General features: G+C 38.4%; 1 protein-coding gene across 2 annotated transcripts in view; it reads right to left on the bottom strand.

Moving 5' to 3' along the window:
* The window catches only part of LOC126416145 (stromal membrane-associated protein 1), a 142,970-nt gene that overhangs the window by 13,152 nt on the left and 116,443 nt on the right, over positions 1-13,375 (bottom strand). Inside the window, exons 7-8 of one of the 2 annotated variants that reach the window (XM_050083693.1) lie at positions 11,515-11,649; positions 6,660-6,743 (exon numbers count right to left, since the gene is read on the bottom strand). In XM_050083693.1, the coding sequence (XP_049939650.1) occupies positions 6,660-6,743; positions 11,515-11,649 (219 nt within the window). The remainder of the gene's footprint in view (positions 1-6,659; positions 6,744-11,514; positions 11,650-13,375) is intronic. The other variant, XM_050083694.1, reaches the window with a different exon arrangement.

Genomic DNA, 13,375 nt, shown 5'->3' with positions numbered 1-13,375 from the left:
AAATTCTACCAAATGGCTTCGTCTTTCACTCCTTTCCTCAGTTTATATTCTCCTACCATTTTTCATTGTCTTTTCTTTTCTACTGTCAAGTTCCAGTTCTCCATCATTAATTTTCCTCTTCCTGTACTATCTGAGTGATTTCTTTTGTCTTATCATACTTACTGTCTCTCTCTCTCTCTCTCTCTCTCTCTCTCTCTCTCTCTCTCTCTCTCTCTCTCTCCCCCCCCCCCCCCCCCCCCCCATAATCTATTGAGTTAGTGGTGGGGGTCGGCTTTGTGTATCTTTGCAAACTAGGGCATGGTTCCAGAAGTGGGGCAGCAGCCTTGCATGGAATTGTCTGACTAATCTGGGCTTGTAACATCAATCGAAATGTCCTTGCTGTGCTGGTACTGTGAACGGCTGAAAGCAAGAGGAAACTACAGCCGTTACATATTCTGAAGACAGGCACCTGTATTGTATAACTTAATTATGAAATCAACTTGGGTAAAATTTTCAGGAAGTGAAATAGTCCCACATTCGGATCCCCATGCAGGGGCTACTGAGGATGATATCATCAGGAAAAACAAATCTTGTCTTCTACAGGTCAGTGTGAGGAATGCTAGAGACCTTAATTGGATAGGTTGGCAGCAAATGTAGAAAGGAAAAATGGAAATGAGCGTTTGGTGTCTTTGGCCGGGAGGCCCCTTGTGTGCCAGGTCCGGCTGCCTTGATGCAGGTCTTATTACACTCGACGCCACATTGGGGGACCTGTGTATTGGATGGGGATGAAATAATTATGAAGACAACACAACACCCAGTCCCTGAGTGGAGAAAATCTCTGACCCAGCCGGGAATCGAACCCAGGTCCGTAGGACGGCAATCCGTCACGCTGACCACTCGGATATCGGGGCGGACATTTAGAAAGGGAAATGGATAGAGTGAAGTTAGATATAGTGGAAATTACTGAAGTTCAGTGGCAGGAAGAACAGGACTATTCGTCAGGTGAGTACAGGTTTATGAATACCAAGCCAAATAGAGGTAATACACAAGTAGCTCTAATAATGAAAAAGAAAATAGGAATGCGGAATGAATAAGAAAACAGACATATGGGTAAGGCACTATGAACAGCACAGTGAACGCATTATGTTGCAAACCACGGATGAAGGGCAACAGGCAGATTCATTTTCCCTAGATTTCCAGAAAGTGTTTTACACACTGCCCCACTGCAGACTGTTAAAAGTACAAGCATACAGAATAGGCTTCAAGAAAAAGTGACTCGAAAAAGTAATAGAACACGATATGTTTTCCTCAAAGGCAAGAACGTGTTCAAGAGTGTCCCAGGGAAGAGTGATAGGACCGCTCTCATTCTCTATACACATACAGGGACACAATTATTAAACTACATGAAATCAAATCATCATAACTTCTGAATATTCACACTGAACCTCTGGCTGCAGGTCATAATGGGAACTAGTATGTGCATGCACGTTTTGATTTAGCAATGAAGCTCACTTTCATTTGGATGAATGGGTTCATCAATAAGCAAAATTGGCACATCTGGCGGACTGAGAATCCGCATTTCATGCTCAAGAAGTCACTTCACTCTGAACGGGTGACTGTGGTGTGCAATGTTCAGTCACGGTGTGATATTCGTTGATGGCACGGTTATTACCGAATGGTACATGAAGGTTTTGAAAGATGCTTTCAGGTCCATTATCCAAAGTGACCCTGATTTCAATAAGATGTGGTTTGTGCAAGACTGAGCTCGACCCCATCGAAGCAGTAGAGTGTTTGATGCCCTGGAGGGGCATTTTGGGGACTGCATTCTGGTTCGGATACCGAGAGGCCAGTTGCATGGGCCTCGATTGGCCGCCATATTCTCCGGATCTGAACAAATGCGACTTTTTTTTGGGGCTATATTAAAGACAAGGTGTACAGCAATAACTTAAAACCATTGCTGAGCTGAAAACAGCCATTCAGGTGGTCATTGACACCATCGTTGTTCCGACACTTCAGCAGTTCGTGCAGAATTTCACTATTCTGTCTGTGCCACATCACTGCCAGGCATACTGAACATGTCATAACCTAAATCCGAATATCTGTAGTAACATTAACATGGTGAATAAAGTGTGTGTATGCCATAGTTTGTAACTAATTTACATTTTATCCATATATTTCCAATAACTGTCACCATGTATATGACGTGATGCACAGCATGAGTAGCAATCTGTGGCCATTTGATGATTATTCCGTGTGTATGGGAAGATATCGTCACTGAGTGGCAGTAAGAGGATACAGGATGACAGACAAAATTTCTAGTTGGCATGATGAACAGCAGCTTGCTTTTAATGTAGGAAAATGTAAGTTAATGCAGGTGAGTAGGAAAAATAATCCTGTAATGTTTAAGTGTGCTGCTCAACACAGTCATGTCGCTTAAATATCTAGATGTAATGCTGGAAAGCAATATGAAAGGGAAGAAGCACGTCAGGATGTTAGTAGTGAAGGCAAATTGTCGATTTCAGTTCAAAGGGAGAATTTTTGGGAAGTGTAGCTCATCTATAAAGGAGACTACATATAAAACAATAGCGCACAACTGATTGAAAATTGATTTTACTGCCACCTACATTTTGCATAAGCACCAAGAAGGTAGTCATATATATATATATATATATATATATATATATATATATATATATATATATATATATATATATATATATATCTCTCTCTCTCTCTCTCTCTCTCTCTCTCTCTCTCTCTCTCTCTCTCTCTCTCTCCCTCTCCCCCCCCCCCCCCATTTTCCCTGATTATTTGTGAGTACATAGAAAAGAAAATGACTAGGAGTGGTAAATGGTACCTACTACCATGCAGTTGTCTGTTGAACATGTATGTAGAAGCAGACCTTCATAGCGATAATAGACCCAAAGCAAACACCCATCACAGTAATGCAAGTTTACATGCCTGCTAGCACATTTTTGCATTATGTTATTAAAAAAACTAACATGTTGTGTTATTTTACATTGGTTTACACATGATATTTTCATTTGTGTGTTAGTAAATTAGAATGTGTCTAAAATTGTCAACGGATTTTTTTTTGTATGTGCACACGCCTGATGTCTCATGATCAATTTTAGTATGCAAGTTGCTGTACACCAGCTGAATGATTCTTCTTTGTTTAGATCATTCACTGGCTCCCCCCCCCCCCCCCCCAAATCCCTTCTAGTACCCCTCCTTTTCTTTCTGTTCATCTTCACTTTCACCCCTCCCTCTTCCTACATCTCTTTTTGCTGTACCCTTTTTGTCTTGCTGTGCAGTCATGAGGTCATGTATCTAAAGACTTGCCTCTTTCTCACTACCACCTCTATGTATCCTTTCCACTCCCCCCTCTCCTCCTCCAATCTCCATCAGCTCAGGCAACAGCCCTCAGTAACCGAGTATCAATAATTAGTCTTCTTGTGGTCCTGCGAGTGCGTCTTTCATTGATTGTTAGTGAATGGGTGGACTTTTGGTAGAAAAAGAGCTAGTGCTCAAAAGTTAGTGTGAATGCAGTTTCCTGTTATGGGTTTTTGTGCTCCATGCATTAATCCATTCTACATTGAGTGGTTGTCTTTCCCTTATTTTATGTATTGCTACATCCAGGAATTTCCATTACTTATAATTTCTCACTATGTACGTGGCGGCCAACGAAATATTTTCACATTACAAAGAGAAAGTTGGTGATCGAGATTTCTTTCATTGCGTGTGAGTGCTTATATATAATTCCCAAGTGTGGAGTTCTTGTATCAGCTTACTCAAAAAGTAAACTAACTGATACACAATCTGACCAGAGGTCTTGCCTTTAATAAGTGACTCTTCAGTTTCCCTACATGGAGGACATTTACTTACAAGTCTGGATTAGAGTTGTGTGTGTGGGCGCGTATACAAAAGAACACAGACACTCTGTTAAAACTAAGTCAAAAGCTGGATGAGGATAGTGAAAAATACAGATGTCTGAAAAGGAAATGACAGGCTGGATTACTTGGGTACATCTCTGTCAATGACTATGTGACTATCATTAAGTAGCATAGCGAAATGCACACTTCTCTCTCTCTCTCCCCCTCTCCCTCAACACACACACACACACACACACACACACACACACACACACACACACACACTTATTATAGCTTTCTCCTCTGTCGTGTCACTCTCACTGCAAAAATTGACAAAATTCTACATTAGTTTTAGTAAGAACCACTTTCATATTTCTAAAAATTTCAGTTTAGCCCTAAATTTCACATCTCACTTACAGACTTGGAAGGTAAGTTGAGGGAATTGATAGTGCCTTGAAAAGATGATTTAAGATGAGCACTGTCAACAGAAGTAAATCAAGGGTAATGATGTGTACCTGAGTAAGGTGATGTTGAGGAAATTCAATTAGGGAATGGGTTACTGAATAAGTAGATGAATTTTGCTGTTTGCATAGTGAAGTAAGGGATGAAGGATGACTGTAAAAGCAGAGGATATAAAATGGAGACTGTCAATAGCAAAGAAAGACTTAGTAAAAGATAGAAATATGATGATAACTTAAGACAAATTTAACTGTTAGCAAGTCTTTTCTGAGTGTATGTCTAAGGTGTAGCTTTAAACGTAAGTGAAATGTGAACATTAAAAAGTATTCATGAGAAGAAAACAGTAGCTTTTGAAATGTGGTGTTACAGATTAGTGCTGAAGATTATATCGGTATTTTGGATAACCAATGAGAGCAACTTGTTTTTTAACAGTCTAGAATATGACAGAGACTTAGCCAGAAAATTTATGATTAATATCAAAATTAAGTTGCAGAGTTCTCACTACTGTTTGTGAAAAAATGAGACTTAACATTAAACTCTGCACACAAACTGTATTCAGCACGAGATTAACACATACTGAACTGGAACTAAACCCTGCACTCCATCTGTTTCTCTCCCCCCCCCCCCCCCCCAATAAACAAAGATCAATTAACCTATGAGAATGGGTGACATAATTCTCAGGTGAGAATTACAGCTCACCATCCATTGAAAACATTCAATCATAACATATGGTTCAGTTTCTTACATACTATTCTGTAAAAATCACCACTAGTAAACTGATGAAAACAGTAAGGTCTGAAACAAAACTTTGGCTTAAATAGAAAGCTCTTTGACTTTAAACAGAATAAAACTAAAGATAGTTGGGAATATGATTCAAACAGACCACAAGCAATGGTACTCATACCAAGAGTCCAATGATTAATATGTTACCTGAACATAATAAGCTAATAATCAGGAGAGAACAACTGTAGATTGGAAAATAACAAAATCTTGTTAGCAGCACATTGGATTACTAATCAGGGTAACTGAAGTAACTGAGAAAGCTGAGGTATAAAATGACACAAAGATCTGCAGTAGACACAAACTGCATTATGCTGTACTGATGGTACTGTATTCCACAACAGCTATGAACAAAAACTACATCAGTAGATATTTCACACATTAAATTTTGTGGCTTGCAATCATGAAACATATATACATCAGTTCCCTCATTAATTACAAATCAGTGAAAAGTGAAGCTCCCATTTGCATAATATTTTGAAACAATAGTAAGGAGTAACTGAATGAAACACCTTCCTAGTAGTGTGTAGCACTCTCTTGTGCCCTGACTGCAATAATTTGATATGGTATGGACCACACCTGGAGCACGTAAGAATGCAATTCTCATATGCGTGTCTCTCGCAGCTTAAAGTTGTGAACTTTTGCACTATAAGAAGCAGTATGTAGGTGCTTTTCTTTTATTGTTTTAGTTCTCATTTCTACCTTTGGCAGCTTGAGATTGAGTAGGAAAGCTCCGTCACAAGAATGTAAGGATTGCACATGAAAAGACAGTGGAATGAATTATTGGAAACTTTAATAGAACAAGAATTTATATGACAAACCATACTGCGCTGATGTCTTAACTGTACTCTTGCAAAAATGTGAAAGAATACGCATGAACTTTGGAACATGTTCACTCATAAAAAGTTAAATGGAAATTTCAGTTTCATGCAGCCACCTACTGAGACTAAGTGAAGACACTACTTTGAAATTCTTGTCTTCTCTTACCTTTGATGATAATATTTCAAAGTCCTATGACTATGAATACAGTAATGGTATCAAACTGAAAATTCACATAAGGAATTATGAGACAGAATGGTTGGCCAGTTCTTATCCTGCCATCCTTGTCAGCTTAACTCAAGTTTTCCACATTGGTTCAATGTCCCTTTTTGTTCTATTACTATTTTGTCTTCATCTTTCTCCCTCTCTCTTTCACATTTGAACCCATTGGACTATTCTTTAATCCATTCCTCTCACTTCTCATTTTTATTACACTTCCTCCATCTTTACATCTCATTCTCTCCTTTCATCACCTTTAGACTTAAGCTGGCACAATGTGTACCAGTGGACATTTCTCACTTCATCTTTGTGACTCCATTTCCTCACAACAGATGGGACACTCATTCTCAGTTTGGGTACAATTTAAAAAAAAAAATGAGTTTATAAACAGCATTTGGAATTTCATTTTTGTAAGATAAGTACTGGCAAGCATAATGTCTCCTAGTAATTTTATTGTAAGCAGTAACTTGATTAAAATCAATACTGCTGCTCTTACAGAATATTATTAAGCAATTTACGATCAACCCATACCTGTACTGGAACAAAAGAGACTGCTGCATTAGGGCTTGCAAAATCTAACATCAAATCAACACCAGAAGATGGAGGCACATTCTCCTACAAAAATATAACAAATTCTACAAAGTGCATAACAAAATGTTTTGTCTACAAACTTCATAATGTTATATTAAAGCTGTGGTGTTTTGCAACTGTTAGCCTGTTAACATTAGAAAAAAGTAACTTACATGCAAGAGACTAATAATTAAAGATGGTTAAGAAATGTGTTATAACTATACAATAAGAAGAGTGAAAGTTTTATGGCAGATATTGAGACTGTTTTTATAGGACATAATGGGAGCGGGTAAAGTGCACCAGCATCACTTCTGGGAGTCCAACAGCTTCCTGAATATCTCTAAATTACAGGCACTGAATGCACAAGACCAAACAAATTTGTAGTGTACGGTACGTCCACTATAAGCAAGAATACAACTGTCTATGAAGTGATATTAAAAATGAACTTAATGATACAAACAAATACATAAGAAAACTACCTGCATACTATATCTAAAAGAACAATATGTACGAACACTCTTGCAGCTACATCCACCAAAAGACAACTATTGTCAATAAGAAATTACAGACAAGTAGCAAACTACTACTGATTGTATTAAATACATACTACACTGCTCTGCAGAACTTCAGGACCAGATAGATAAAGTAACACAACATATTAACTAGGGTGTAAATGAGTGAAAATGCGGGACCATGTTGCCAGGTGTCTCACAGTCATACACAGAAAGCTGGAAGTCACACGGCAAGAGTTCAGCATGACTATGGCACAAAATAGGGCCGACCCCACAGCACAAGGCAGCTGAAAGAACAGGAAAGGATAGTTGTGTTTATCAGTGAGCAGTTATGGTGCACTTTGATGGTGTTCTTTGCTACCAATGCCCGAGAGACAACTCTTAAATGACTTCACAGTGCAAGAATCAATGGGAAACCGTAAGAAGGATGGAGTGCGATGAGTGTAGGCCACGACATACCCTCATTTGCTGAGAGGTGGGAACACACACTGCACCCCGGAACATTCTCTTAATTATTTTGGTGGTCCTTGTGATATGGTGCGGGGAGGCTTGGGTGTAATGACCTCCAGATCTTTTAACACAGTACACTCACTAGTCAACACTATTACACGGTAGTTCCTCATGTGTGTCTTCTCAGATGTCCGTTCAGCCCTTGCTTCATTTTTGTGGAACGGATAAAATGTGCGACCACATAGAACAGCGCAGGTTGAGGAGCTACTAAGAAGATATTTGGTGAATGTATTGACCTGCGTCTCCCCCTCCCCCCAACCTCGCATCTCATGGAACATGTCTGGGATGCACTGGGGAGATGTCCACATGCACAACAGATCATCCCACAGTTGTCAAGCATGATTGTGGAGGAACGGAATGCCCTACCACAAGAACTCCTTACGAACCTTGTGGCGAGCATGGGAGCACGTTACAGAGCGTGCACTGTCACCCATACTATCACACGTCCTGTTAAGAACCACACCCCTCCTTCCGTTATGCCCAGGGGACCATCATATGTTGCAGTGACTTCAGTGTAATTATTTCCTTTGAATAAAAGTGTTATTTCTGTTTGTCTCACTGCTTATTTCTTTCAGTTACCTTCTTCATTATAGTGTAGCAGTGCTTTCTATGTGTGGTCAAAGCTCCATCCAACTATGTTACTTGGTAGTAACACCACGCAAAAGTTCCTTTTGTCCTTGAATTTTGTACACCAGTATATTTACTGTAGAACAAATCTTTTATAACTTTTTAGGAAATCAGGTCTCAAGCACACGAGTACACACCAAATTACAGTCATATTACTGCAATGGCCGATCCTGGATCAAAATTTCAACAGAAAAACTATGTTTTCTGAAAGATTGGTACAAATGGTATTATAGTGTATAACAAGTCTCACTCCTATATTTTTAATATGTTCAAGTTATACAGTACCTGAATTGCTTTAACCTAAATTTTAAACAAAACCCCAGTTTTTGAAGAAAGGAACAAACAAAGAGGACATCAAAAGATCATTTCAACCAACAAAACAAGATTTCTGCATTATTAGAAAGTCCTAAAGCCTTCAGATAATGAGAACTGGCAGAAATGAACAGCAATAGGGCTGAAACTGAATACATGGCAAAAGCAAATTAGAACATAAGAGAAGGTAAACTTTCAAAATGTGGCACAATATGCCACCCACAAAAAGGAGGATTGGGTGGGGTGGGGGTTTGCAACACAGAATGTCTGGGAAGGTAGCAGCTAACGGTAAATTACTAAACTACTCAGGTTCTGTGAATGTGAATGGAATTATTGGAACCTTATTGTTCCATGTCCAATTCATAACTGCTATTGGGAAATTAAATAATCAAACTCACAAAAAAAAACTTTTTACATTTATTTATCTCTATCTTTGTGGAAAGAAGTTTACACAAGGAACTACTTTCAATATAGAAACTGACATGAGCTGCTACACAACAGCACATACAATCAAAGAAATATGTTATTTCCATCCTACACTGGCTTACACGAAGCTATCTAAATCTGAAGAGATAGGTAGGTTAATGTTTAATATTCCATTAATGACTGGCTCATTAGAAATTTATCACATGCTCAGATCAGAAAAGAATGGTAAAGAAACCAGGCTGTGTTCTTTTTGAATGAACCACCCCAGCATCCAGCTTCTGCAATACAGAAATATTGTGAAAAATTAAAATCTGGATGGCTAAACAGGGATTTGAACCAAGAATCTGTTCCCTGTGTGTCACTTGATTTTGTTACATGGCAATACTGAGGGAATATAAAGTCTACATTAAGTTCAATAGCTACTTACTCATAAAAAGTGTTCAGTAGAAGTGTAACTAATACATATTATGACAGTAATATATTATGAATTATACCTGAGATTGAGCACATCTCTTTCTTACTATGATGTTACATATGACAATCTAGAGCCCTGTCCAGAGAGAGGAAGGGACTCAAAAATTGGATATTGAAGTGTGAACAGTGCACAACATTTCTGTGAAGTGGCAAAATTAATATGTACTCGCAGCTGTGATATGAACCACCTTTAGCTGTGTATTAGAAAGACAATGCTATTTTGTGCCGGACTGGGACTTGAACCCAGATTTCTCACTTTTTCGCGAGCGGTCACCTTAACCACTCCGGCTATCCATGCCCAAATCACGGCCAGATTCAAACTTCCATACGTCATTGCCTTTGTGTCACAAACTGCTCTCGTACATTACATATATTCCTGTCGAAGGAGGGCATATTTATTGGGAGCAGAGGTCTCAGTATTGGTGAATAAATATGAAAAAGTAGTGTCTGTGTTGTTAGGTAGTCTGATGTGAGGCTTCTTTGGACATGCACTCACAATAAATAAGCCGTCCCTGGATGGGAATACAGGTAACACTGAGTGCAGATTGTGACAAGGATGATGACATAGGGAAGTTTGGGTCTGCTTGTGATTTGGGCACAGCTGGCCGAAGTAGTTATGGCAACCACGCGCATAAAGCAGAAAATTGGGTTTGAGTCCCAATCCAGCACAAATTTTCATTGCAGTCAGTCTGATATACAGCTGAAGACAATTCATATTCACAAGTGTGAATACATTTCCTGTATTACTCGATGGCTGTACTCACAGCAGTGCCTGTTCCTTTAAACATGCCTGTATGTCCAAATGAACATTGCTTCATATTTTTTAATAACAGCAGCCCTGCTATTTTGTAATATTTAAATATTATACTGTGCAGTGCATTTATATCATTACAAGGGAATAGGTTTGAGAAGTATGTTACTAAGGAAAACCTACCATAAAGGGAGCAAAATAAATACAAATATACACACTTATTCCTTCCTACCAAAAATCTGAAGTAATGAAAAATCAACTAGAGCACAGTAACATTAATACACATCATATTTATTTATCGAAGTACGGAATGTGCAACAGATGATAAATGAGGCAGTTCAACCACTTACAGAGTTGCAAGAATATTGTTAACACATGGCTGTCACTGTTCTCTGGCCATATATCTCCAGCACTCAAATGATGTGAATTCTATGTTATGCAATTAATTCTAATTACATATTTTTGAACTACATGAATTTACTTAAGTTTGTTGAATACAATGCATAGATCTTCTAGAATATTAGACTTGATTATTCCATAATAAGAGGATGCTGTTTTTGGTCTGGCACAAACCTTTACAAAAACGAAGCCAAATATTCGCCTTCCAAATGCAATCCCTTAACTTACCTGCTTGTGAACGCTCTATGCCCTGACTACAGTACGAACTGCCACTGATTATCCTTGGGGTTCCTAATTTCACACAGGTTCTTTAGCTGGCATTTACACGAATATTACCTAACTGGCTCTAGCCTTGACCTACCCTTTTGCAGCCAACAGGTAGGTCAAAATTACTTACCTCTATAATAGGTTTCTCACACCAGTTCTCATACACAGTCATTTTCCACCAATTTCCTTGGTTTCTCCTGAAGGGCATGCTATAGTCATAACAACCTTATTTAAATTCCCACTCAGGCAATTTAAGTGACAGAAAATATATGTTCCTCTCTCCAGCATCATTCAAGTTCCTTTACAATGATTGCAAACTACTGTTAATATTAATTACTTTAAATACAAACAGAGTAACACAGGATTTCAAACCACAGAATCATTCTGTAATCACCAGACAAACTGGAGGAAAAGACCACCCCCCCCCCCCCCCTCAGTAAATGTGTGTTATTAAATACTGTACTCCAAAGGGTAATAGTTTTAGTCTACATAAATATTGCCATGCACATTTTATGAATATCTAAAAACTTTCAAATACCTGTGCAACTGGATAGCCAAGGGTAGCAGCAGGGGCCACATTTGGTGTTGCCATATTGAAGAAAGGATTGGATGCTGCTAAACTTGCTGTAGTAGCCTGAGGTGCCACATTTGGTATGCCACCAAATACTCCATTCTGTTTAAAACAACAACAGCTCAAGAATGGCATGTAAATGCCCCACAGCAAGCTCAATAATATATGATAGTAAAGAACTATAATGATTAATCTATGCTGTTCAATAATTAGTTCGATCATTCTTTTATAAAATGGGTATTGTCTTCAAGCAACCTATTACACACAAGGTTCTCTCACTTCCTGGGTGCACACTACATGAGAATTTGTGTGGTAGTGAAGCATCATTTGAAAGGTGAGTGCACGATACTGTTCTTGTGTTGGGCCGTGTTGCGTGTCAGTGTCCAAACAATGTGGCTGTGGGATATATACTATTTTACACTTAACACTTTCTTGTTCGAATTTTACATATGCCTCCTCCTTTCTCTGGTACACACATTTCATTTGCCAATACATTTTAAAAACTAAAACACATTCAAATTTAAATGTCAACAAAATTACACTCACAGAATATAACTAAGGAATTAAGACACACATCTGATGGGGAACAACAGCAGGAGACAGTGGGCGTTTGTCAAATACGTCAAAATACATTTAACCCAATGGAAGTAGTGAAATGGCGTGATTAATGATGTACACAAAGGAAGTAGTACTTTGTAATCAATAGTATTGGGCATATTTCCTGACACACTGAAATATATTGTAGTAACACTTGTCTATAAACCTGAATATAAACAAACTACTTTTAAGTTGATGCAAAAATGGCCTGTGATATGCCTCTGATTGTGTGGGCCACAAAATTCTACAGACAAGTTAATGACACCTGTCTTGCAAGGACAGAGTCTTACCTACATAACAGAAAACAGAGGGTCTTACTGACAAAATGTGCCATAGGAGCGAAACTAACCTCAAAATGGAGGACCATAAAATGTAAGGTTCCTTAAAGATTAACACCGTGTCTGCTCTTTCTTAATTCACAAAAATGTTTCAATGACTGAAAGAGAGTTCAAGAAATGCAACATCTGCAGATCACAAGCATGTTAATCAAAGATCTCAACTGAACTTTAGCTGATACCTCTCTTAACTGAAAGGGCTCACAACTGGTTCACAGGGAACAGTTAAGAGTTTTACTCTAACAAGTACTAGTATTATGTGACTTCAACAAGCAAAGATGATCTGCTAGCACCACAAACAAGCACAGTAATAAGCTGTATGAAACAGTGCATGTAAAATTCTTTGGGATCCAAAAAGGTATCATGTTAAAATACAGTCAACAAAAAATAATCCAGATCCCCAGTTCACCATGACCTACACACATCTTTACTTCTTGTTGTCTTGTCTTATGGAATAACTGTACTTGCACAAATATAAGCTGCGTGTGAATATAGACTACACCTAAACTTTTGACACGAGAACTGAGTAAAAAGTATATCTCTATATAGGCCGTACAACTAAATTTACCCCCAATTACTAAGTAATACTGCTGCTGTGTGCATGATGCAGACACTAAATTGTTACTAAATAAAAATTGAGAAACTTCAAATTATCAGCTACGTATTAAACAAAGGAACATGGGAATGCTGGACACAGATTTCACATAGTGGAAAAGAATTATCATCAGTAGGTGCAAGTTAAGGGTTGGTTGGTTGGTTTGTTTAAAGGTGGGAGAAGTGACCAAACTAAGAGGTCATCAGTCCTTTGTTCCTAATAAAACAATGCCACAAGTGTGAGAATAAAACGGACGAAAACATTTAACACAAAATGGAAAGAAAGGAAAAGCCACAAGAAC

Source organism: Schistocerca serialis, chromosome 8 (genome assembly GCF_023864345.2).
Source record: "Schistocerca serialis cubense isolate TAMUIC-IGC-003099 chromosome 8, iqSchSeri2.2, whole genome shotgun sequence".
Classification (NCBI taxonomy): Eukaryota; Metazoa; Arthropoda; class Insecta; order Orthoptera; family Acrididae; genus Schistocerca; species Schistocerca serialis.
The sequence above is the reverse complement of the archived record's forward strand: the minus strand, read 5'-3'. Positions and strand labels throughout refer to the sequence as shown.